We start from the raw sequence: 24,360 nt of genomic DNA on the forward strand, positions 1-24,360 counted from the left end.
TCATCCGTTCCATGACATTCACATCAAAATCTGATCAGACTCCCTAGTTTCCTTAGACCCTTTCCAAAAATACAGAACAGCCACGCAAGGCTGCTCACCCTTCCTTTGACGCTATCCTCCCATAAAAAAACCTTTTTAAACACATTCACTTTATATTACCATCCGAGCAACATCTGTGTCTTCGTCGCACGTCTCTACTCAAACACTTTTACGACACATCAAAGCTTCCGCGTAAATCGAAACGTTGAAATAATAATTCCATCGGCAATTCATCGAAACGCTATTTATTTTCGTTCAGTTCTAGACCGAACCAAAATCGCATTTCCGAAGACCCCCCTGCATTTGTTATGAGACAGCGAATCGGATCAAAGCCGGCCTTGACTTGTTACCGTGCATATGTGCATAGATTATGGATGTAATGGTCTTATTTCGTCTCGTTTATCTAATAAGGCGGCACATCCGAAAATAAACTGTGACCGGAAAGCAAACAATGCCTCGGGAGGGAGACAAAGGGTCGTTCCTGCCGACTATTTGGAGCCGGGGGACGGTGGCGGCGCTCTCTTCTTCGACCATCCGGGATTCCCTGGTTGCGGCGTCGGTTGCCGAATTTGTCGCGTCTGAAAAAAGTCAGCGTGGAGTGTACGACCATCGCGAAAAAATATCGAACTAAAAAAAAAAAAAATGAAAAGCAAGGAAACGAAATTAATGATCGCATTGTCACGTAATTGGAGGTGTCTTGGAGCTAGCGAATCGCACAGTTACGAAACGTGTGCTCCGTAGCCATGGCGATCCGAGAGAGCAGCCTCTGTAAGCACACTGCGAGTGCGTCAAAGCAGCGATTTGAGGCAAAGAGTACACACACCCTTCCAGTTTTACATCCACCGTAGATCGCAGCGAGCTTGGCCGCTTTAATTGTCAGTGTTTTGTTTCCGTTTTCTGTGTGAATACGTTCGTCTGATCAGTGGATTGTACGGTAAACTCGCACAACATGACGAGTGAAATAAATTGTAAGTTAAAAATAATCGCGGAAGGCCGTTTAATTTTAGGCGCGCAATTTTTCAATTTTTGCGCAAAAAGCTCTTTGTTCGCTTTGGCGGCGAGAGGGGTGGCGGGCAAGAGGCGCATTTACACACAAACGCACATTTTGTTGTTTGTTAACGACGAACATGTGTTTTTCGAACGAGATTTCGACCGGAAGTTCCAAATTAACGCGGGATTTCCTCCGTGCGGGAGATTTTCAACCCCAATCGATGCACTCCACGGAGGGACATCAATTATGAACGGTAATTGCCGCTTTGGTTGTCCCGTACCGGAACGGTCTTCATTTATAAGAAACAGCTATAGCTAAGGCTGGATCGACCGGTGCGAAATTTTCTCGAAAATATCGTCCAGCGTTGCCGAGCGAGACAACAATCGTCCCATTTCCGCTCCGTAAAGGCCGTGAGAAACTGTTAAATCACCCGAAAAAATCTCGTTACTCATCATGTGATACGCGCTGTCCTCGCGTCTTTTCGCAATGATTTATATTGAGCCTTTAAAATTCTCGGCGCTTCCGTATGGCGAAGCCAGAACCAGACCCGAATCGAGTTTTTGTTTATCCTTACGTTCTCCAAACTCGGGGGCAACGAACTTGCTCTCGGGGGTGGGTTACGACCGCGCGTACCTCCCACTCCTTCCGATACGCTTATCCCGTTTCGAAAAATTCCCTTTTTTCCCACCGAAGGGATAAGTTTCCCGGGCAATGCCACGCCCTTTGGATCATTCTCCTGCGGGACCCGGAACAGGATTATTCGCACGCGTTACAGACCCGTTTCGGTAAACTTGTTTGTTGTCGGATTTAAGCGCGCCGAATTAATCAACTGCGTTTTCGCATATCTTGCCCTCACGTACATGTGGAAACTCGTAAATTTACGTCCTTCGGTTAAGTTTTAATGGAAGTCGCGAGTTTTGGAGAGGCGCAGTGGCGTACGTACGGCGGAAATAAAGATGCGAGAAGAACGCGCGACGCGGCCTTGTAAAGTTTCTACGTTATGTTTATGGCGCTACAGATGACTGCTCGATTTTATTTTATTGACCGTTATTTTCGCCGACTGCGGCGAATTTTTCGAGCCCGGATTCGGCGACGGCTTTTCTCCGGCTTGACGCTCTTTAATTCGTCTTCATTGACGCCGAAAACCGAATCGCGGCAATTATCTACGACTCTTTTAACTGCCGCAGAAATCTTCTCACACGCAGATAAGTTTCAATGCCTTTCTCCGGTTCTTGATCTCCGAAATAATTTGAATACAATGTTAATAGATTACGCAAGCTCGAAGGCTAACTAACGGACCGACCGGCCGAAATTTCGAGGTCAAAAATTTTGGTTTCGCTTTCTTGTTTTTTTTTTTTGACTCAAGAGAAACATCGACGCCACTGTCTAATTTAAATGTGCGATTTGTTCCCCACTTAAAATTCCGACTATCTCGCCATCAAGCGAATCTACCTCGACCTCTCCATTTTGCATCCACTTGTCTCATAACAGGTGGCTGTCGGCCCCCCAAATTTCAATTGTCCAACTATTCCAATCACATTTCGTCAACCCTCCACCCGCAGTTCTCCCATCAACCGCCACAAATTAATTGCTCGCCTTAATTACACGTACTATTTTCCAGGACCTCGCCTTGTTAAATATTAAAAGGTAATTAATTTGTCAAGGACTCGCCTGAATTGTCGGTTCGGATGAATACTTGATGCTTATTCCCGTTTATTTCGGGAGTGCAATTGAAGCGAACCCAGTTCAATTTTTGGTTTACGAGGACGTTGCCATTGACATCTGTTTTATTTTAAACAAATCGCGCGGAGCCGGCGGAGATCAATTACTATTTACGGAAAAAAAAATCCGAACCACGTCCGACTCCCAAATGATTTGCGATCACAAACTCGTCCTAGCGAATTCTGTATCGTTAGGTGGAAGAGTTATGGTCCCTTAGGAAGCGAATGCGGGCTTTACCTGGCGCATCCGCCACATTTTCCGATAGTGCATTTGAATTATTACCAAGTGTCGGGATTCGTTCTCAAATTCCATTAGCCGAACTCATAATTTATTTAATTATGCCAGAAAATCCATTTTCGTTGAGTGCATTCAATTTCAGAAGCCCTCCGTACCATCAGCGACCCATCGCCCGCCGTCCCAACCCCATGATGGTGTGATCTAGTGTCAGTGTCCTTCAGTCGATACGAGTGTGTAAACGTACAATGGAAAGCAACTCGGTGTCCCCCATGCCGGATATGGCCCCCATAGCGGAATTCGACAAGACCCCTCCCACCCCTCCGGAAGACACTCTTCCCATGGACGACCTGCCGCCGCCGCCGACTACGGTCACCGTCCAAGAAGAAAAAGAAAAGGAAGCGTAAGTACATGCAACAATAGATTTCCCGTGCGAATTGGGTCGACCGTAAATAAATTATCGCTCTGTACTCCATCAATTCATTATTTATCAAACAATATCCACGTCACTCTTAAAAGACGATCTACTTTTTTCTCGAAAGTACCAAACGAGCGTTTTTACATGTCGGCTCGTTTTCCATGCAGACAATGAAGACTTTCACCCCAACGCGAGAATTTTAATCGTTTTTCGTGTTGCGGATCATTTAAATGAAAATTCAACTACAGTCGGAGTATACCGTTTTACAAAAGCATCCATTCCACAGTGTTATGAGTAGTTTCACCCCCGAGACTTCAGGGTGACATCTGCACACGCTATATTGACATCCACATTCCTGTCCCGGTTCACCCCTTGCTATTCATTCCGAGCAATTAAATTGATTGGAGTGAGCCATTACTCACCGTTTTCGTCAAACCGTTTTGTGTGGTGGAACTTTATTATTCCCGTTATCGTTTGTTTTTATTGTCACCCCCTGGTTACACGAAATCCGCGACGCGCTAGCTAGGAAACGCCATTTTAATTGTTGCTCTTCCTGTTGCACTCTCACTCGTACCATTGTGCGTTTTCTATTCAAAAACGTTCCCAAGGAGCGTGCCTTGCATTTTCATTACGTCTGCATAATTGCTGGCTACAATCCGAGACTATTTTTGTTTCTTTCACCTCTACGACGTGTTTGGTGTGGATATTAATAGAGGCGAATACAATGGGTTTTGAACAGGTGGTTGGGTAGGGTTCGTGGCGCCGGACCGATTGGGTTGAGATGGGAACGAAAGATTAGTTTTCACTTTATTTATTAAAATAAACAGGCACGACAATGAAAATTGTTACAAATAATGCCAAGTGTGCGGCACGACATCTGGATAAAGTTGGACTTCAACGTCAAAATCCACTTTGGATTCGTTTCGTTTCGAAAAAAGGAGAATCGATATGTGATGTAGGAAGTATCTAAAAGAAGAGAAAACAACAAAAGCGAGTAGTTGGATACCAAGGGTCCCCGTCTATAAAATTTGATGCGGGAAAAGACCAGAGTTAAACTGATATATCTTATTTGACATAAAAAAGGTAAACGAGGGTCTATCACGTGACAGATCCTGTATCCGTACATTCTAAAAGGTTCTAGAAATTACGGTCATACTTATTAGATTACTTGAAACTAAAGCCTCTAATTAGCTTGACGCGACACTTAAAATGAAAAACGATTTAAAAGTGACGCACTACCACTACATGATTTTGTATCTAGATTTGTGTACTACAGATAAATTATTCGGGGGCGATTACCTAGTACAATGACTTTTTTATGATCAATACGCAGTACATTATCGAGCTGCTTATTTATTATTTCCACTATTTCCATAAAGCGAGCATTAAAAATATCGATTAATAAATTTGGTATTTACAGATTTAGTGGGCAATAAACTTGGCAACGAACAATACATTACAGTGCAATAGCCGCTTCCGTGCACCCGTCTGTATAATGTGTTGCCTATACCACAATCGAATCGGGCTTCCGTTGCGCTGTCCCACCAACCCTGAATTACCCTATAATGGCCCGTTTGACCGTGATGCGGTGCAGCAAACTCCAATTAACATATAAAAGTAGCTGATTGTTCTTCCTCATTGTCGTAATCCCCCACATCCTACATCTCCCACGTACATCCACGTGACCTTCCTCTCCTCCAAAAAAAAAAAATCTCCAACGCCGTCTGACCATTCGATCGTCGGTTATCCCATCGCCGAACCAATTCGTCTAATTACCCAACCAATTAAAACTTTTTGATTCGCGCCCCAACAAACAGATGTCGTCCGACAAAAGCTGCCAATGTCAACGAGAAACTCACGCGCAGTCCCGCTCTAAACTCAAAGTGGGTTTCTTCTCTGTCCTCTTCGTCTTCATTTTATTTAGTCCGGCGTCGCTCGTTGTGCGTGGTGTATGTGCGCATGTTGTGCCTACATGTAAACAAAGTGTGAAGTTTTTGAATTGAAAAGTTCGACAAGAAAAAAAGGGACCATGGCGAAGAATAAGATGCATACGTAAGTAGTGACCGGGGGGCAAAAGGTGAGCGACGGCCGACGACGGCGATAGCCTTCGGCGAATTTTTTCCGAGGCATTTAAACCTGTTGATTCGAAAAACTTCCAGCGCTGGTAAAATATTTGCGTTCAACGTAAGGCCGGGTCGTAAATTTTAAATAGTTTACGTAACTTTTATTATCGGCGGAGTTTTAATTGTGTCAAGTTTTTCTTGCGAAAAATGATGTCGCAACTTTTTTTTTTTGGATTTGATGAAGAGATGATTGATGCTCTCGTCGCTCGATTAATTCGGTCGTTAGCCATCATTAGCCAATCAAGGCGTTACGGAGGGTGGAGGTAATGGCCGCGAGAGGGGAAGCGATTCGTCTGTCATGAGTATCATGGGCCGCGTAGGGGAGGTCAATTTCTAAAGTTTTAAACGGGACTCGCCACGGCCCTCTTTAATCTACTTTTAATTACAAACACAAGTTGGGTCGTAAAAACGAGTCTACAAGTGTTAAACTCGATCATCTGTTCGGTTATTATCAAAGAATGCGACCAAGTACACACAATAAAGTGTGTAAACGGATGACTAATTTACACCTGTTAAGTAAATTGGCCGAATTAATCCAACTCTTTACGCGGAAACGCGGCTCGAGCTACTCCCTTAAACAAATATCTTTCCTCCTTTCGTTGCAAACATTTTAACCTTGCCCGTGGTGGTTCGAACAGGTTTGTTTATTTATAAGGCTGTTGGATAACCGGTGATTACGAGAGCAATGCGGGTATTAAGTCACCGACTTTTCCTACCCTTAACATGAGGGTGTGAGCTTTTAATCAATTAGGAGGGTTCATAGGTTCGGCTCCATAACTCTCGAACCCTCGACAAAGTTATTATGTCGTGTAGCAACATCGGCAAATATAATTAGGAGATGCGTCCATTGGCAAGGTTTGGAGGTTGCATTCGAGTAAACAAGTCCTTGATTATTATTAGGAATTACTTAAACTTTTCTACCATACGCGGAAATCCCATTCGATCGAAACAAAATGGAGATAAAAGGTGAAAATAAACATGAAACGTGTAAACATTCGCACATTAATAATTAAAATCTCATTCATGTAAAAACGCCCTTGAAACATTTTCTAACTTATGTAACTCGAAAAAATTATTTAAGGGAAAATTTTGCACGCTAAACAGGATGTGACTAAGTACTCTATTAAGTTACTAAAAATAATTGCAGCTAATTGTGCATTATTTCATACGTGCAGACGTTGCCACGATGTGAACATGTCCAAACAACATCGATAAAAAATTAATTCGGAATGATACGTGTAATTTGGCAACATGAATTTAAATTGCCAGCACAGTTAGCTTGGAAGAACCTGTATCATGGATGACCTTAGCCGAAGATGGAAGGAAAAATTAAGATTAAATTAAGTCAGAGGCTATTTATATTGAGGATCCGACATGAATACGTTATCTAAAATGCAGCAATATCCCACTTATTTACGAAAACAAACAGCCAAAGAACATTTTACGACTTAACGACGCACAACAAACACTACTCGTTTTTTTACATTATGGCTACAAACAGAAATCGCAAACACCGTAACTGTAAATTTGTTTGCACGTTATTAGCAAACTGGGCTTGGTATATTGTGATTACAAATTATCACGTCCCGCACTCGAAATACCGATAGGTACACTCTTCGGCGACGAAAACTGGGACAAAGTGTTACCAATTTTCACAGTTCGTTAACGTGGCACTCGACTTATTTTAACACGATGTACACGATGTAAAAATAAACTTTTCTCTTATCAAGTGCATCAAGTTGCAGTTTGAACCACGAGTCGGGCGACAACTAACACATTTCGGGCGACAAATTAAACGCAGTTCCGGGTCTTTTAAAGCATGAATTGTTCGCCGGGTGCTCTTCAGCGAGCAGTCAAGTCGTCTCTTGAACTAAATTGACTCTCAGATACAACGAATGTCCCTTTAAACAAAATGCTTTTCTCGACGGCTTGCCAAAATACTTCAAAGCTCCTCTAGAGGCGCTCCAAGAATTAAAAAAGTCGTGCTACCGTCATCATAATTCTCACACAATACAGCGCAAACAATGCGGCGTTAGTTAAGTAAAACGTTAGATTAAATCAAGGTCGACGTGTTGCGGTGTATGAAAAACTACATTTTTACGAATTGTCGTTGCCTTTTATGTTTCGAACCCTAACGGAGGGTTTAGAAAAACAAAGACTGACATTTATTGGAGAAACGAACCATTCGAGATCAACAAAGTAGGAATTTGAAATTTATGAAGCTTGATGCAATTTATGAATTTTTATCCCGACTTCTAACGTTACCTCTCCATTAAACGAAGTTTCATCTTACGCTCCATATCTGACTCGATCGTTTCATCACAAACAGCGCACACAAATATAATAGCCTTGCGGCTTAGTTCAATTGTTCAGGTTTTTGTCGCTCTGGTTTGGCTCAAAAAATTAAGCAGTTCAATGACAGAGTAAATTTTTATTAGTTTAGGTCATTGAATCGGTTTTTTATTAATATAACGGAAAGTGAATTCATTGTGGAAATACAAAATAAATGGGGACGCAGGTGCGGCTTTTTTGGTTCCGTTGCCAAATCTTATCTCGCTGCTTTGTCCTTTCGTTAGGAAAAAAACTCGAGCTATACAATACACCTACAGGTTAACGAATGCTGAAAGTATCATATTCACTTCCTCTGCACTCGACTAATTTATTCTAGTTTAAAGGAGTGTAAGCGTATGCAATTCTCTCCTCGTTGAGGAATGATCATTACGCAAGCAGCAATAATGACAGTCATGTCTTGCTTAAACAACCCATCCGTTAATTGAAATTAGATAAAGCACTCGGAATTGCTAATGACTATCATATCTCTGGCGCAATTTGATATTTACGTTATTCAAACCTTGAGCGAATCCACAGCTCCTCAAAATCCAATCTCTACGGTCAACACGCCATATCCCATGCCAAGAATGCGAAATAAGTAGGCAGCGCGAAAAAAATGCCACCGTACTATTTTTGTCAAGCCCTCGAGTCTTTGCCCCTCGCGGGTGTACAGTTGCGCCACTGCATTATGTGCGAATAAACATAATCGACCTAATTTCACACTCCTCACTTCCGATATTCATTTACGAGGAATTAAAAACGAAAGTCGACCGCAAACGAGCGATTCATCTCTTTTTCACCCGAAACTTACCTTCGACATTAATTATGCGAAATGATCTGGCCCACTTTTACTTTCATTTTTGCACATTTATGTAATTCGGGCTTGAGCGCATGAGAATTGAATTGCGCGCCGAGCCGATATTGAATAATCTTCAATGGTAACTGGTTTTTAAGAGGAAATGCAGCGGAGAGAGGTTGCTGGGCGAGTTCGATTTCACAATGAGCCCACGTTAGGTCGCCATAATACGTGCTACTACGGCGTAAATCAAAACACCTGTGCAGGGCGGGAGGAGGAGAGGCACTATTTTTAATGGCCGCGGCAGGGGAGGCGCGGAATTCGTGGTCATTAATGCGGCGACATTTCCGGAAAATCTCACTCGATTCCACCGGGTACCAGTCTAGACACCTGCATTACGGTGACTAAATTGACGATAATGGCCTTAATGAGCCCTCGAAGACCAGAGTCGGGTTGTTATCGAGGAAGCCGTGCCGAAGCGAGAAGGGAGGGGGAGATTTTAATGGCGTCGGTAGGGGAGGTTGCAAATCGACGTCGAAGTGCATCTTCACTTCCGGTCGATTATGATCCATTAAGTTTTCGAGCGAGTAACGACGAAGTGTGCAGCGTAGAAAGTACGTCTATTATTCCATAACCGTTAACATTTAGCATTTCCCACGAAAAGCGAGAAACCGGGAAGGCGAAGCTCATGAAATTTTTATCATTTTGATTCCGACATCTCTGGGAGTAAGCGTAGGCGTCTTACATCTGTTATATTTGAGCGATGCAATATTAAACAGCTGTGATAGCCTCGAATTGCAAGCAACGGTGATAAATGGCAGAGAGACGGAGTTGACGTGACGGCACCGTCAGAGCTTTAACTAAATAATTCGCAATGAATGAATAAATGGGCACGAGTAGATGAGCGTGTGAAAGGGCGAGATCCGTCTGGATCACGCTAATTAACGTACGCGCACGAAGCCCTTTTCGGAACTTTCTTACTTTTACGAAAACGGAGAATGAATGAGAAGACGCTACAAGATTCGGGTCGACGACCCACTGTTCTTTACACTTCATCGGACAGAGTCGAGTTAATGACGAAGCCGAGTTACGACTGAGCTTTTTTCGGGAAATTCATTTGATTTCCATTAGAGGGGTCCCGAACTTTCCGCGCGTTAAGCCTGTGAATCACGCGCTAATGTCTCAAAGAGAAACCGACAGAGGTCACTAAATTCGCCCCTGTTTAGTGTAGTTTGTAGGTGTTCGACGTGTTTGCTCTTCGTGTTTTCACTGCAAATACTAGACTCAAAGTTCAAAGCTACGGCTTGGAAGGGAATGGAAAAGTTAATGATCGAATTTGTGTTGAATTCTTGTTCAAACAGTTCCCAACAGCTCGTTACGTCTTTGACCTTTCCGTCAATTCCATGTTTGGAAAAATAATAAAATAGCAGAAGTAGAAAGTGGAACGCTGCAGGGCGTCGTGTAAGCGCGTAATGGCCACCGGAGGGGAGGCACGATTTCGCCAAATTTCGGAAAAATCCAGAGTTCTAGCGTCCTTCAAGTTCGCGCTCTAAAAACTCATACATTTCTTATGAAAATCTTTTAGAGAAAGCGCTGCAAGATAAGTGAAAACGCAAAATCGGTCCGACTTCGCTTTTAATAAAACCATCCATCGAAAAAACTACAATGCGAGTGAAACGCTCCATCTAAATTGCTCCTTCGAACAGATGCACAGCGCGTTCCCACAATCTATCAGAACCATGTCACTTGGTCATTCCGTCTTTTGTACTTTCATCAAAGAACCTAATTCGTCTTGGTCAATCGGTGAAACTTAAATTTCCTTGCTAGACGATGACTTCCGCCGACGAGATATCGTTTACAACCTCGTGTGTGCCGACCCACCCTCCTCCGATCACGATCTTGAACTTGTTCCCCGCTAATCGCCATAATTCAGTAGCTGATCGATTAATCTTCCAGACACCGGCACTACGAAGAGGAAAACCAATGGGGCTGCGGCAGCTGGCTGGAGTACGCCCTGGTAATGATCCTCGCGTGCATCCTCCTCCTGGCGTCTCTAGCTCTGACACTCTACTGGGTAATCAAACACCGAGGAGGCTTCGCGTGGAGAGATGACCCGATAAAACAGTTCAATTTCCATCCGGTTCTGATGGTCGCCGGATTCATCACGTTCAGCGGATTCTGTGAGTATACGTTGCATAACGCGATTTCTACAAGGTGCCCGATCGCCTTTCACGACGACAGCGAAGAAATCACAGCTCGATGGAGCGCGTCCGAAGAAGTAGATCAGTCGTGAATTTCTCTCTTCTTCCTCGTCGCATTCATTACACTTAACCGTACTTTACGCGGAAGAAGGATCGGTCCGCGAATTCTTAACTTATCGCCGATCGATTCGCACTCCAAAATTGTTGTCAAGGCTGAAATTTTAATTGCACGGCACGGATGCCAGCAATTGGAGATGAGGTCGACGACCATCCCGAAGCAGATTTCTTCCGAGCGGCGTCACATACAAGTGCAATTAGATAAGTTGGGGTAATTAGTGTCGCTTGAGCTTCTTTCTACTCCACTTACCATTGTTGGGTTTCGGTCAATTACTCACGCGCCGTGCGAGAGCTTTTTTTTTGTCGGAAGAAATTTATAGGGCGAACCTCTTCCGAAGCTCCGACTTATCCTTTCTTTCGTTCCAGCCGTTCTACTGTACAGAATATGTCGGTGCTGCCGAAGGATCTACGTCAAGCTTCTCCACACCGTCTTTCACGCTTTGGCGATTCCCTGCGTCGCCGTCGGTTTCCTCACGGTGCTGGACTCGCACAACCTCGCGCAGCCCCCCATTCCTAACTTCTACTCCCTTCACAGCTGGATCGGCCTGGTCACGATGGGCCTCTTCGCCATACAGGTCAGTACCGAAGAATCCTCGCTCGTCTCGTGATATGCCAATCGCCAAGGGCGTGATCTCGCTCTTCGCCGCGCTGTAAAAATACAGTTACCTCACGCCCCCCGGCTCTCGTCACAAAATTGTGTCATACTCGTAAACGCTTCGACTTCTCGTGAACCTGTCGGAGCGTTCACGAGGAAAATTAACGCGAATTAGAGAAAAGCGCCTTTTCGGGGGAGTCAATTCGTGTGACGTCGTGGATTATAACGAGCGCAATTGAACAATTGTTATCAATTTACTCATGTGGGTGAACAATTTTTTGAACGATATCACGCTCTCCTTCCGTCAAGAAACGGTACGGGCTCGAGCCAATTGGATATGTAAAGGAGACGGAATCTCACTTAACGTGGTTTTTCACGTTTTATTAACAGTAATTGACCCAGATATTAAAGCAATTGCGATAGGAAGTCCCGTCTTTGTCTATTCTAGGGACCCGGAGCGTGAGTTTAGAAACGCTCCAGTGGCTGTATATCTATCTGGATGCCCCTTTTCGGGAGATAAAGAGTTGCTCATTCGTGATTCCGCAACCACAGTAGATGACGTACATTCGATACGGATAGATTATGGGGAAGGTGCGGCTTTGAGGAATCCCGCAAATCTGTTGTGCTGTCTGTGGTTTACCGACTGAATTATCCTCAAAAATACGATGGTTTATTGGCACGTTCTGGAGCGAAATAACTACAGCCGTGACGGCCAAAGTTACGATTCTAGAATAAAGTACGCGCAAGGAAAACTTTCTATGAGCAAGAACGAGAAAAGAGTAGGTGCAGCGAAGGCAGCGTTTTAGCTTATCTAAGATAATTATTTCGTTATTCCAGATGAAACAATTGTGTACGAGGTGACAGATGTGGAATATGAACAGCATCACTTTCGAATCTGTCAGAATCATAATGCTTTCAACTCCTTGTTCAAACGACCCACAAAATTTTAATTAAGTCAGGCAACCGTACCGCTGCGACTTTCTATATTCGGTGTTTATAGTAAATGTGTAAATGAAACCAAAATGTGCTCTCTTCGTTTCCGTACTGTAATGCTGGTTTCTTTGGCAGTTCGTCGTGGGTTTCTTCAGTTTCCTGATCCTTTTGTGCTGTGAGGGAGCCACCGCGGGTTTCAGAGCGTCCCTGGTTCCTATCCACGCCTCTTTCGGCCTAACGACCTTCATGTTGGCCATCGCGGCATGTCTTACAGGACTAACTGAAAAAGTATTCTTCTCGCTGTCGTAAGTATCAGAACGAACATCGCGCATGAGTGTATTCGAATGCAAAGCACGTTGTAATATCTGAAGAATGCGAAAAAAGCGATTGCAACTTTCTTTAATAAACAGAGAGACATAATGTATGAAAAATGTCAAGGTTCTTTGATAATGGGTGCCGTTCTGACTAATTAATGACTTTTCTGTTCCCGATTAGGTCGTACTATACCACATTCCCTCCAGAAGGATATGTAGTAAACACGTTAGGAATGGTCCTAGTGGCGCTAGCTATTGTTACAGGATATATCCTGCAGAGGGAGGAGTTCCGTTTCCGGGCGCACATCCTCATCCGTTCCGGGGACCTCTAAATTCCTGTCCATGACAAAATTCTTAGTGATAATTTTTATATTTTTGTATTATAAAAATGCATTTCTTGACGCTACAACTAACGATACTCTGCATGCTCTCTCATTTATTTCGAACGCATGGCGCTTAGCACTCAGGTTCGGGCGTTTGTACAAAGCGAAATTTTCTGACGACTAACCGTTTCAGGAATTACTCGAAATGGCAGGAGGATCTCGCGGAGGAGCCTATCATAGTGAACGCTCTTGCTATGGTGCTGGTGGCACTTGGTATTTTAGTATCTTTCGCAGTTCGCAGTCCGACCCTCCGTGGCGATACAAAGGTGTGTGTAACGGAGAGATTGTAGGACAGTGCGCTTCCAAGCGCCAAAGTCTCGGATGTGAACGCCTCTCAAGAACCTGAACGTTTCTAACACCAAGGATCTTTAACAGACATGATTTTGCATGTGTAAATTGTGTTTGTTTGGTGTTCTAATTCGACTTTCTAAGATATGCCAAAATAGAGCAGTACTAAGCATCGTAGTGTAGCTAATCATGGGATAATCGGGCACACCGATGACGGATTTGACGAAACGTTGCCATAAAGTGTGCACGTCTGTCCTTACCTTCTCATTATCTCTGATTAACCTATTAACATTGTACAGAATCGAAATTTGTTAACACGGAAGGCTCAAACTCACTCTATGTATTATAATCAAATACTCATAGCTGTGTGTGCTATTTCTATTTAAGACTATATGATAGAGCATTTTATAAATATTTAAATTTGTTGAAATATTTATATTACGTTTTATAGAACAATGTAGAAAGAATGTTTGTTGTAGTAGATCTATTTCTGAAAGCAATCTGTTTCTAATGTACGAGTTCAATGTTATAATAATAAGAGGATTTAGCGTCACATTTTTAAATGTTACTTCCAGTTCTGCATTCATGCTTGACACGAGTACAATTTTTTTAATGGACCAATAAAAACATTACGACTTGTTCGTTATTATATACATATATTGAAATTTGTTGTTTCTTCTAGATTTGTTATATTTATATTTTAATTCCAGTAATTAGAGTATATCATAGAAGTTAAATATGACGTGCAAATTAAATAAATGTGTACAACTATTTATAAGTTTTAATAAATGTATTGAAATTACTATGCGTTTGTTTAATCCATAAAGCACAATGACGACAATTATCTACTAGACGTTCTGCATCCAACCTTGACCTCCAGATTTGAAAATATTTTAACTATTATGTGCACAATTCATTGACCACGAAGCTGCAACGCTCCATTCCCAAATATCAAAAAACCTGTGATTCGAGTTTTTTTTTTGCTACAAACTACTGAAGAAATGTTGCATAAAGGTTGCAAAAGTTTATTTTTAAGTGAAAATTTGTGCAACAGAATAATTAAGGTCTACAGGTCGATTGTTTCGTAGTAAACAGTAGAAAAGACAACGTCAAGTTATTTTGAATAATTACTAGGTTAAAATAAATGTGGTTATGCAACCAAATATACACACAAGTTCAACTAAGTTAAATAACTTTCCTGATCGTAATTATTTTACTTTAATAACAAAAAGTTCATTAAGTTATTCCTATGAATATGTACTGAAATTAAAGCTAAAAGCATAAAAATCGACCAATCACCACGGCAAAAACAAAATCGGAACACTGTCGGTTATCATCGTGACGACACTAAATTTAGAAAAATCAATTGAACTAACGATAAAAATTATTTGTATAAAAGTTAAAAGAATGTTACAAATGAACATAACTTTAATTACATTTTTAATTAAAAGACATTATTTACAAACTTCATTGTTCCAATAACTTCTTTAAGTTGGTGACGCTGTATCCAGGAATAAAAAAAAACCCGTTCAAATTTGCTCAGTTTTTACTCATAATTTTTCTGTATTCAATTTGGTGCTCGTACATCTTCAGGAACACCTTATATTTGTTATTGTGGTACTCCACCACTGCTGAATTAGGACGTACTATTTTTCCTTCGCCACCCATGGACTTTACAGCGGAATTCATATCTGGGAAATAACTGGCAGCACAAGCGCCTAAAATAGCAGAACCTAGAAGAACAGATTCCACTTCATCTGGGCAGATAACTGGTAGATTCACGACATCGGCTTGAGTTTGGGTAAATAAGAGATTCTTGCTTAAACCGCCGCATATGAGAATGGACTGTATGGAAGAATAACCCGATTTGATGAGGGCGTCGAGGATGTGGCGAGTACCGTACTGGAAATTGGATTTTATTATTTCGAGAAACGGAATGCGAAAAATTTACCGCCAGAGCTTGAACTGTGGCTAGATATAACAAAGCTAAGCTTTCCTCATCTTCGGCGAGAGTCAGGCCGCAAATCTACGACAACGGTTGAGAAAACAATATTTTTAAAAACGATTTGGTGCTAACCGTTCCTTTAAGGGTTGCATCAGCTATTGGTGATCTATTTCCATGGAAGTCGGGCCACACATGCAAGTCTTTAGTTAAGTAGGCTTCATCGTCAAGACCGGCTTTCTTAGCCAAGTCTTTCAATAGTTCGCTTAAGTAGATTTGAATGTGCCTTTAAAACAGTTAAATTAGTACTACTTTTAAGAACGATAGGAACCTACATATCGCCGATTTTTCCCTTAATTCCAGACGTCGCAGGGTGCGAGTCTATCACATGATCTATAAGCTTCCCAGTAGCGCTTTGCCCTCCTTCATTCAACCACATCCCCGGTACCATCGCACTGTAGTACGGCCCCCAGACTCCAGGAGTGAAAACTGGTACATCAGACACAGCCATGTGACAAGTGGAAGTGCCACAAATTAAACCTTCAAAACTCTTTTTACAAACTGACACAACTTAAACCAAGATGGTACCTAATCGAGTACTGAAATCCTCGCTGATATTCGGCACGCGACAACCCACCAACCCTAGCCCACCAGCATGAGCATCTATAATTGAAGTACCAACAGGAGTACCAACTTTCAAACCAAGCTCTCCGGCTGCTTTTAGCGACAAACCATCCCCAACAGGACTACCAGGTGGTAGTACTTTCGTTCCGATTTTGCGCCAATTGTTCGCTTGTAGATCCCCTAAACCTACATCTTGGAAGTACTGCGAATTCCACCCTTCCTTGCCGTCGGTGGTGATTTCATAAGTCCATTTGCAAACCAAAGAACATAGGGATCGCGATTCGCAGTTTGTAGCCTTCCACGTAAGAAAATCAGGGAGATCGAAAAACAACCCAGATTTGTCCCACTGGGTTTTGAGGTGGGTTTTGAGCCAGAGGAGTTTCGGGGTCTCCATTTCTAGCGAGATTTTGCCCCCCACGTATTTGAGGACGGAGTGGTTGAGGGCGTTGATTTTTGAAGCCTCTTTGGCAGCGCGGTGATCCATCCACAAGATAACGTTTTGGTCATTGTGGCCTAGAAAATGGTAAGTTGGGGAAAGAAAACGGTACTGAAATGGCGTACCTGTAGGGCTAACGCTTAAAGGGTTTCCTGATGTGTCTAAAGCAACTAATGAGCAAGTGGCGTCAAAACCTATACCTTTGATTTCTTCGGGGTTCACCCCTTCTACAACTTTCTACAAATTACTCTCGAGTCTTACCGCGGTACTACAATAGGTACTCACTTTAATGCATGTGACGCAGGCGTTCCAGATATTTTCGGATGACTGTTCGTAAAAATCCTGCTGGGGATTCCAGGTTTGTATGTTTTGAACGTGAGTACTGACAATCCGTCCATTGTCGGTGACTAAAGCAGCTCGGGTACTACCAGTACCGACGTCGACACCTACAAAATAACAACCCGGCATGATCGATTCACTTACAATGAATCTTCAAGGTCTTTTCGATTAACAGCAAAACTCGTTTAGCGAGTGGGAGCAAAGTTGAAGTCGAAACTAAGAGCAGAGGGGTCGTCGATAGCTCCACGTTGTGGTACTGATAAGGGTCAAGATTTCGATAGGCACGTCAATAATATGGACACAAAAATTAAACAAAATATGGAGATTTCATTAACTGCGCGGCTTATCAGCAATCCCAATGATAAAGAAGCGGATTACGTTAATTCCAATAAATGGAGCTTTTATTGCGGCGAGAGATTAAAAATGAGCATGAGCATTTTTTATCTCGCTATTTTGGGTTGTTTTAGCAAACACTGCGCGCTAAAAGTTAGTTCAAATGAATTGATTTTAACGTTTCTGAAGAGAAAGGTGAAGGACTAAAAATGAAATCTGAATTGTATAATAATTATTAAATTCTATTTATTTTATTTTTTATTTATTTATTAAATAAATCAATAAAATAAATTATTTAATTCAAAAAATGAACGTGAAATCGAATAGAAGTCGTCACATATTAAAACCGTTTCAAGTTTTAGTCATTTGACTTTTTAACTTTTTTTAAGACAAAAATTTCTACGAAGAAAAAATAATTTTCATGCTTGATAGGTACCCAACTTTTTGGGGGGGCGTTTTACGTCCGTGAAAATCCGCGAACTCCTCATCCTGACTACAACAGTGGAAATTTTTAACGCTTGTGTAGTTCCAAATCCGAAACCAGTTTTTCCAACTAAATTTTCACCAAGGTCACTCTCTATTTACGTTTGAACATCACGATAAACACAAAGTGCAATTCAGTTTGAGGTTATGTTACATGCAATATTGTAAATAGTAACATACGTTTTTTAGATTTATTTCAATATTTTCTGACTACGCAAAATGGTACGCCACAAAAACAGGTATGTGTACAACTGTACAGTCAATTTCCTTTCTCAAAAGTTGACGTTTTAATATTTAATAGATATATGGTGATTGAAATCAACGGTGAATCCAGAAAACCCACAGAGTCTCTCCACCTCAAGCCTGGGTCTTTACACCATTCTGTTATGTCTATGGTTCAGAAATTACACGGAGACTTTGGTGTTGCGGCCATAACAGCCGGATTTACAGCAAAATATTGTAATGAGAAGACTAGGGTTGCAATCGTTCGGTGTCGACACGGCCCACACAGATTTGTGACGAGTACTTTACCTTTAATTCGGACTATCGAAAATAAAAAAGTTGTTGTAAACACTTTGTACATAGGGGCTACTATTAAACAGTGTTTTAAGTTTATTCGGAGGTATCAACAGAGAAAATTTGATGAGTACTGCATAGGGCTTAAAAGTGAAGAACAAAAGGAGGAATTGAGGACGGCCATATTAAATCTGGATCCTATTTTAAAAATAACTTAATTCTTATGTGTGTTTTGTAATAAAATAAATATATTATTGATTGTTTGACTGAATACTTGTTATCATGATTCTGATACCCTATTGACTTGAAAAGTCGGCACTTTAATGTTGTGAGGATCTTTGGTGTATCAACAAAAACCCTTCGCTAAGCATAAAATTTTAATTATAGGATGTTGCAACGCGAGCGAAGCTCGTGATCGGGTGTGTCACGTGGGTTAAGAGAATTCCAACTGTACACGAAAAATATGACATAAAATCATGTTAAAATCTATATAGCACTCATAAATAATTATTCTATCTACAGCTGCTCTCTTGGACACTCTAGGGAGCCGGATCCACAAAAAAACAATCGTTCTCCTTATCGAAAACGGTACTCGGACCTCATCTCTTTTTTTCAAAAGTTCTGTAAATCGCTGCCAAAAATTTCCTCTCGCACGAACAACTTTGTATGTGCAGTCGATCGACCGGAACCGTTACTCGAACTCAAGTTCAAGAAGACGGTCATCCAGTTCTCGCATACAAACAGCCTGAGGCTCTTCTTCCCCTCTTTGTGAACATTTACAGGATAATCCACGATGCAGAACTCGTCTTGATCAATCCACCATTCCAATCCGACGACTCATTGCGAAAACAATGTCGTCTCTATTCTTCGTTCTCATCTTCACGCCCTTGCTGAGTGTCCAGAGTGCTCCAGCCGAATACTCAACTCCAATCAAACAAAGCGAGTCGTACGATCTTTCCCAGTTCGACGAAGTCCACGACCAGAGGCAGAATGGTACCGAAAACTATCGAGTAAATCTTGAGAAGATCGTCATGGTTTGGAGTCCTCCTGGGGGCCTTTTGACGGCGGCTTTGCTGGCCGACGCGGCGGCGATTGAAGAAGCCGGAAGTTTGGATGAGTTTCTCAAGCCAGAAAAGCCGGAGGAAGCTCTTGTTATCAAGCCAGAAGCGACGTCGAAGAAGCCGGAAGGTAGTAACGAAGGAAGTAGTACCGCGGAGAGTACCGAAAGCACCACTACTACTGCTGTCGCCCGTAAAAGGTAAAGTGCTGTGGTCAAGACTGGAGATATTTAAGAGTTCTTTCAGGAAACTGGGACTTCCGGGATTTCTTAGGCCCTACTTGAGAAGACATCACGTGCACGCGTAACCTACTCCCACTTATTTATATTATTTATTTGTGTTGTGACTGTGTTTCAAAAATAATAATAAAGTTGTTTAAATTACTCCTGCACTGTCTTGTCTGTTTTTAAAAAACTTTATCTTTTTGGTCGAAACCAAGCAATAAAACCAATTTGGTGTTGATAAATTGTCAATAAAACCTCTTGTTTTGATACTTGTTGGGGTTAAATTTCCGATACTTGTTGGGTTCAGATTCCCGAAAACCAAGAAAAAATCCAATTCGATGCAAATAATTTAATTATAAAATAAATACAATCTTAGAAGTTAATTTTTGAGGGTTCTGCACACCCCCTCTTCGTCCCTGGCCAGCCCCGGCCCGCACTGCTCGTTCTCGGCCCCCAGCAACTTGAGCATCGACTTCCCGAAGTTAATGTTCTTCTTCACTTCCTTCTTCTTCAGTTCTTCTTCCGGAACGGTCACCACGAAAGCTCTCGCGACCCTGTGATGACTGTCGCCGTCCTTGACCAGCTCGACGGCGGGTGACTTGGCGATGACGATCTCCTCGGCTCGCACCACCGGCGGTACTTCCGGATGAAGCTTAGCCAGGTGACTCTTGCTCCTGCTGATGTCAACGTGATAAGGCGCCGTCTTCGACTCGATGAAGTGCATGGTTTCCTCCGCCGGCGCTTTCTTCTTCTGCAGTTTCCGCAGCTGACTCCTCTTCGGTACCGTCCTTAGCAGAAAGTCGAGCAGAGTCGAAGCAGCATTCGATCCACTTGAAGTTTGCGTTGGAATGACCATGACGACGATATTTTTGAAATCAGCATTAACATTCCACTCACCTTCTTGGCGCTGGTCGTAAAGGACGCGCATCTTTTGGGGTGGTACCGGCGTGCAGAGTACCGCGCCGACGGCGAGGAGCAGCAAGAGGAGCATGTTGATGGGTTGAGGAATGAGGATTGACTGAGACCGCCGTTTTTGGCGAGGAACTTTTACCGTTTGGCGTTCGTTGAGTAACGGGAGGTTCCTGACCTCTGGAACTGGTGCAGATGAAAAGTGCAGCTGCTCGGAGATGAGTCCGAGTCTAACTGTTAATTGCATAACAAAAACAAAAATAAGCGTTATCGCGGACCGAAATAGACGTTTTATCAAAGAGGTTAAGGAGTTCCGAGGAAATGGCGACGAATTTTTGAAAGCGGTACTCTGTTGCGGGGAAGATGCGTTTAATTAATTAGGCGCTTCCGGGGTCATAAAATTTTGAAAAAAATGAACTTTTGACTGGCGGTGACAGTTCCCTGAACCTAGCGGTAAACCTGCCGATCGCATAACTCCCACTTTTGGTTTAATCTTGACCTTCCTTAGAGCATGCATCTGCTGAAGAAGTCGTCGACCGTCATTGTTGGTTCCAGTCGATCGCGAACACTTCTGCTGAAATGAAGTACCACCTAAGTACGTTCTTTATTGTCGTCTTAACAGTTCAAGGCGCTCCCCAGCATTCCGTCTACGACCAGAAACAAACCGGGGAATACAACATCCAAGTACATTTGAAAGACCTTCAGATTATAGCGGTGCTAGGGGATGAAGCTGTGGGGGTAAGTGCGTAGGCGTTATTCATTGATAACAAATTGCATTCATGCGTGTGTCTGATGATAGGACTATGATTATAATTACGACTACTCGGATTTCACTGTGAAGCCTCCGGCTGGGAATGTAACCTTAAAACCTCCTCCTGAAGAAACTAACAGTACTAGTCCATCGACTAAACCAGAAACTCAATCTACGACCGAAAAAATAGAAAGTACCACAAAAGTGGAACCCGAAAAAACGCCGACTACCGAAAAAAGCGAAAAAGTGGATTCGGTACCATTCAGCACGAGTTCTCCTGACCGAATCAAGGTGCAAATTATCGAAGAGCCCACTGCAAATATCGCTATTGTACCTTCCGATGATTTGGGAATTTCTAGTACTTCACCTCATGGGGAAGTGCTTCACTATAGACGGTGCGCTAGTGGATATGCCAGAGATAAGAGAGGAAGATGTAGGCGAATTAGAAGGCCCGCTCATCAGCATCAGTGAGTATTAATTCTTTGTGTTTCTGTAACTGTTTTATTGTTTTATAGATTTGACATTAGTCGATTGGCTAGTAATTTAGCGGCGAGGATTAGAGGAGCGTCGTCGGAGGAAGCGTCTCTTGGTGAATCGAGGTCTTTGTAAAACTGAGAAGAGTACAAAATTTTTTTTTTTGCTCAAATAAGTTATTTATTTTTTTATAATGTCATAGACGCTTAGTTTATTTCTTAATATATAAATTTAAAATACATTCTTTTGTTTGTTTTGAACGGGGTCAAGGTCGTCTAAATGTAGAACGTTATTAGAATAGAACAAAGAATAAATATTGTGCACGACAAATAAAACACAAAAAGACAACATAAAAGACAAGTGCACTTTGAAGAAAAAACAATCTTAATTTCTGTTTGTCGAAGACGAAAATAACTTAAAATATGGTTAAATATAAAATATGTAAAATATCGTTAAATAAATTCCACCTGAAATGTATAGCCGAACGTACCCTTTTACCTGTAATTTAATAATAATCTAATCAATTTGTAATTACAAATATTTAAATACGTTAGGAAACTATGAAAGAAATTACTTATAAGTGGGTAGTATTTTGACGAAGAATTCGACTCTGACGCGCTCATAATTCATTTGGTCCACTGCATTGCTATTGAAACCTAGTCCCTAGTCTTGTCGCAAAAATGCGAAATACGAATACGAATTTTAAATGGAAAAGGAAAACCTTAAAAATGAACTATAGCCCAGATTATATTCTATGTACATATACATACCTATATACAATTTTTTAGTTTTTTCGTAAAAACGTAAGCAGGCAACCCAACATACACACATGTGTAATTGCCTGACCTGCGTGACTATTATTTTATAGAAGTGCTTTTTATTAAGGGATTTCTATGAGCGTGAAACAACAATGTTTTCTCTTTACATGTTTTTCCAGAGTTTAAATAAATACAAAAACGTAGTAGTAGATATATGATTTCTCAATACTTTTTATTTATTATTACATCATTACGCATTTTGAAGAATTGTTGCAGTTGTTAAAACCGATGAGAAGATGGCAGTTGCTTAATTGGTGGCCAAAATTTGACTCTGACATGTATATATAATTATAAAAATAAATTTTCTGCAACTGTGTTTTTATTAAAAAAAAAAGATTACCATTGAGTAAGATTTCTTCTTATGCCGCAGTGCTGCCGCCTACTAGGGAATTCAAGAGCGGCTTGGTAAGTGGCAACGCTGCTTGAATGACAGAATGACAGTGCTTTTCTAGACAACTAATATGGCGGGTGCAATGTTGTTTGAACGAGCGCAATCTGTTTCTAATTCGAACCACGAGAAATTATTGAAATTGAAACGTGACAGTGAAGGTCCAGAAAATGACGAAGAAAACATCAAAAACAAAGAACAGGACATCCTCAATCTGGGGGAGCAGTACAAGAAGGAGGGTAAGGCCAAGGAACTCGCCGACCTGATCAAAGCCACCCGACCCTTCCTCAGCATGATCAGCAAAGCTAAAGCTGCCAAACTAGTCCGCTCCCTCGTGGACTTCTTCCTAGACCTAGAGGCGGGCATCGGGATCGAGGTGCAACTATGCAAAGAGTGCATCGAATGGGCGAAAGAGGAACGACGAACCTTCCTGAGACAATCGCTCGAAGCGCGCCTCATCGCCCTCTATTTCGACACGGGGATGTTCTCGGAGGCGCTGCAACTCGGCTCGACCCTCCTCAAAGAACTCAAGAAGCTCGACGACAAAAACCTTCTCGTCGAAGTGCAGTTGTTGGAGAGTAAGACATATCACGCCCTCAGCAACCTCCCCAAGGCCAGAGCGGCGCTCACGTCCGCCAGGACCACGGCCAACGCGATCTATTGCCCCCCGAAAATGCAAGCCGCTCTCGATCTCCAGTCGGGGATCCTCCACGCCGCCGACGAGAAAGACTTCAAAACAGCCTACTCGTACTTTTATGAGGCTTTCGAGGGCTTCGACAGCGTGGAGTCGCCGAAAGCCCTCACCGCGCTGAAGTACATGCTCTTGTCGAAAATCATGCTCAATAACCCTGAGGACGTACAACAGATTGTGAGCGGGAAATTGGCGATCAAGTACGCCGGGAAGGATATAGACGCTATGAAGGCCGTCGCACAAGCTTCACACAAAAGGTCGCTCGCCGACTTCCAGCAAGCCGTCAAGCAGTTCAAGCACGAACTGGAGGACGACGTCATCGTGAGGGCGCACTTGGGAACGTTGTATGATAACATGTTGGAGCAGAATTTGTGTAGGATCATCGAGCCATATTCGAGGGTCCAGGTGGATTACGTGGCAAAAACGATAAAACTGCCCATGCCGCAGGTCGAGAAGAAGCTCTCGCAAATGATTCTGGACGCCAAGTTTCACGGTATCTTAGACCAAGGAGAAGGTATGACCGATCGTTTATTTGTATCAATTGTACTGATTTCTCTCTTCTAGGTGTCTTAATAGTGTTCGAAGAAACACCTGTAGATAAAACGTACGAAATGGCGTTAGAAACTATACAAAGTATGAGCAAAGTAGTAGATACGCTTTATCAAAAAGCTAAAAAATTGTCATAGGCTATTTGTAATTATTAAAAAAAAAAAAAAAAAATAAAGTAAACAGACTGTATTTTTCCTACATTTGAGAATTTTACCTTGTCCATGTTAACATTTCCCCCCCTCCCATTAATATTAGGTGTACATATTAACACTGTTCAAGGATCTTGGGTTTTTAACCTTGCTTTTCTAAAAAAAGTCGCCATTTTACCATTTTCTGTGCG

The 24,360-nt window shown here is 42.2% G+C and overlaps 6 protein-coding genes across 10 annotated transcripts; 5 read left to right on the forward strand and 1 right to left on the reverse strand.

The window, feature by feature from the left end:
• Positions 1-868: 868 nt before the first annotated feature.
• Nemy (no extended memory) lies at positions 869-14,287 on the forward strand. 3 transcript variants are annotated; one of them, XM_064065234.1, is made up of 6 exons: positions 869-1,007; positions 3,132-3,389; positions 10,611-10,834; positions 11,339-11,547; positions 12,636-12,805; positions 12,996-13,424. In XM_064065234.1, the coding sequence occupies exons 2-6, from the start codon at positions 3,235-3,237 to the stop codon at positions 13,144-13,146; spliced, it is 909 nt and encodes a 302-aa protein (XP_063921304.1). In that variant the 5' UTR covers positions 869-1,007; positions 3,132-3,234; the 3' UTR covers positions 13,147-13,424. The 3 variants fall into 3 exon arrangements, with proteins under 3 accessions (XP_063921304.1, XP_063921303.1, XP_063921305.1); XM_064065233.1 differs by having other exon boundaries at positions 871-1,007; positions 13,331-14,287; XM_064065235.1 differs by lacking the exons at positions 869-1,007; positions 3,132-3,389 and adding an exon at positions 5,262-5,456 and having other exon boundaries at positions 13,331-14,287.
• A 726-nt stretch (positions 14,288-15,013) lies between these two features.
• Positions 15,014-17,194, reverse strand: LOC135136318 (FGGY carbohydrate kinase domain-containing protein). 2 transcript variants are annotated; one of them, XM_064065541.1, is made up of 7 exons: positions 16,773-17,194; positions 16,613-16,724; positions 16,016-16,564; positions 15,763-15,967; positions 15,563-15,713; positions 15,437-15,511; positions 15,014-15,387 (listed from the first exon to the last, which is right to left on the reverse strand). In XM_064065541.1, exons 1-7 carry the CDS (start codon positions 16,953-16,955, stop codon positions 15,025-15,027), a joined length of 1,638 nt encoding a protein of 545 aa, XP_063921611.1. In that variant the 5' UTR covers positions 16,956-17,194; the 3' UTR covers positions 15,014-15,024. The 2 variants fall into 2 exon arrangements, with proteins under 2 accessions (XP_063921611.1, XP_063921612.1); XM_064065542.1 differs by having other exon boundaries at positions 16,613-16,720; positions 16,773-16,861.
• Positions 17,195-17,586: 392 nt separating this feature from the next.
• On the forward strand, positions 17,587-18,429 carry LOC135136319 (ribonuclease P/MRP protein subunit POP5). Its single transcript, XM_064065543.1, has 3 exons — positions 17,587-17,779; positions 17,832-17,881; positions 17,944-18,429. The coding sequence occupies exons 2-3, from the start codon at positions 17,862-17,864 to the stop codon at positions 18,374-18,376; spliced, it is 453 nt and encodes a 150-aa protein (XP_063921613.1). The 5' UTR covers positions 17,587-17,779; positions 17,832-17,861; the 3' UTR covers positions 18,377-18,429.
• Positions 18,430-18,917: 488 nt separating this feature from the next.
• On the forward strand, positions 18,918-19,599 carry LOC135136431 (uncharacterized). Of its 2 annotated transcripts, none has more exons than XM_064065690.1 (2): positions 18,918-19,409; positions 19,463-19,599. In XM_064065690.1, the coding sequence occupies exons 1-2, from the start codon at positions 19,010-19,012 to the stop codon at positions 19,498-19,500; spliced, it is 438 nt and encodes a 145-aa protein (XP_063921760.1). In that variant the 5' UTR covers positions 18,918-19,009; the 3' UTR covers positions 19,501-19,599. The 2 variants fall into 2 exon arrangements, with proteins under 2 accessions (XP_063921760.1, XP_063921759.1); XM_064065689.1 differs by having other exon boundaries at positions 18,923-19,416.
• Positions 19,600-20,865: 1,266 nt separating this feature from the next.
• LOC135136430 (uncharacterized) lies at positions 20,866-21,815 on the forward strand. The gene is made up of 3 exons (XM_064065687.1): positions 20,866-21,087; positions 21,149-21,567; positions 21,616-21,815. The coding sequence occupies exons 1-3, from the start codon at positions 20,929-20,931 to the stop codon at positions 21,707-21,709; spliced, it is 672 nt and encodes a 223-aa protein (XP_063921757.1). The 5' UTR covers positions 20,866-20,928; the 3' UTR covers positions 21,710-21,815.
• A 995-nt stretch (positions 21,816-22,810) lies between these two features.
• On the forward strand, positions 22,811-24,220 carry LOC135136482 (26S proteasome non-ATPase regulatory subunit 11). Its single transcript, XM_064065776.1, has 2 exons — positions 22,811-23,985; positions 24,036-24,220. Exons 1-2 carry the CDS (start codon positions 22,854-22,856, stop codon positions 24,155-24,157), a joined length of 1,254 nt encoding a protein of 417 aa, XP_063921846.1. The 5' UTR covers positions 22,811-22,853; the 3' UTR covers positions 24,158-24,220.
• Positions 24,221-24,360: the final 140 nt, after the last annotated feature.

The sequence above is a fragment of the Zophobas morio genome, unplaced genomic scaffold, assembly GCF_036711695.1.
Source record: "Zophobas morio isolate AGI-343-1 ecotype UQ-CSIRO unplaced genomic scaffold, CSIRO_AGI_Zmor_V1 ptg000026l, whole genome shotgun sequence".
Taxonomy (NCBI): Eukaryota; Metazoa; Arthropoda; class Insecta; order Coleoptera; family Tenebrionidae; genus Zophobas; species Zophobas morio.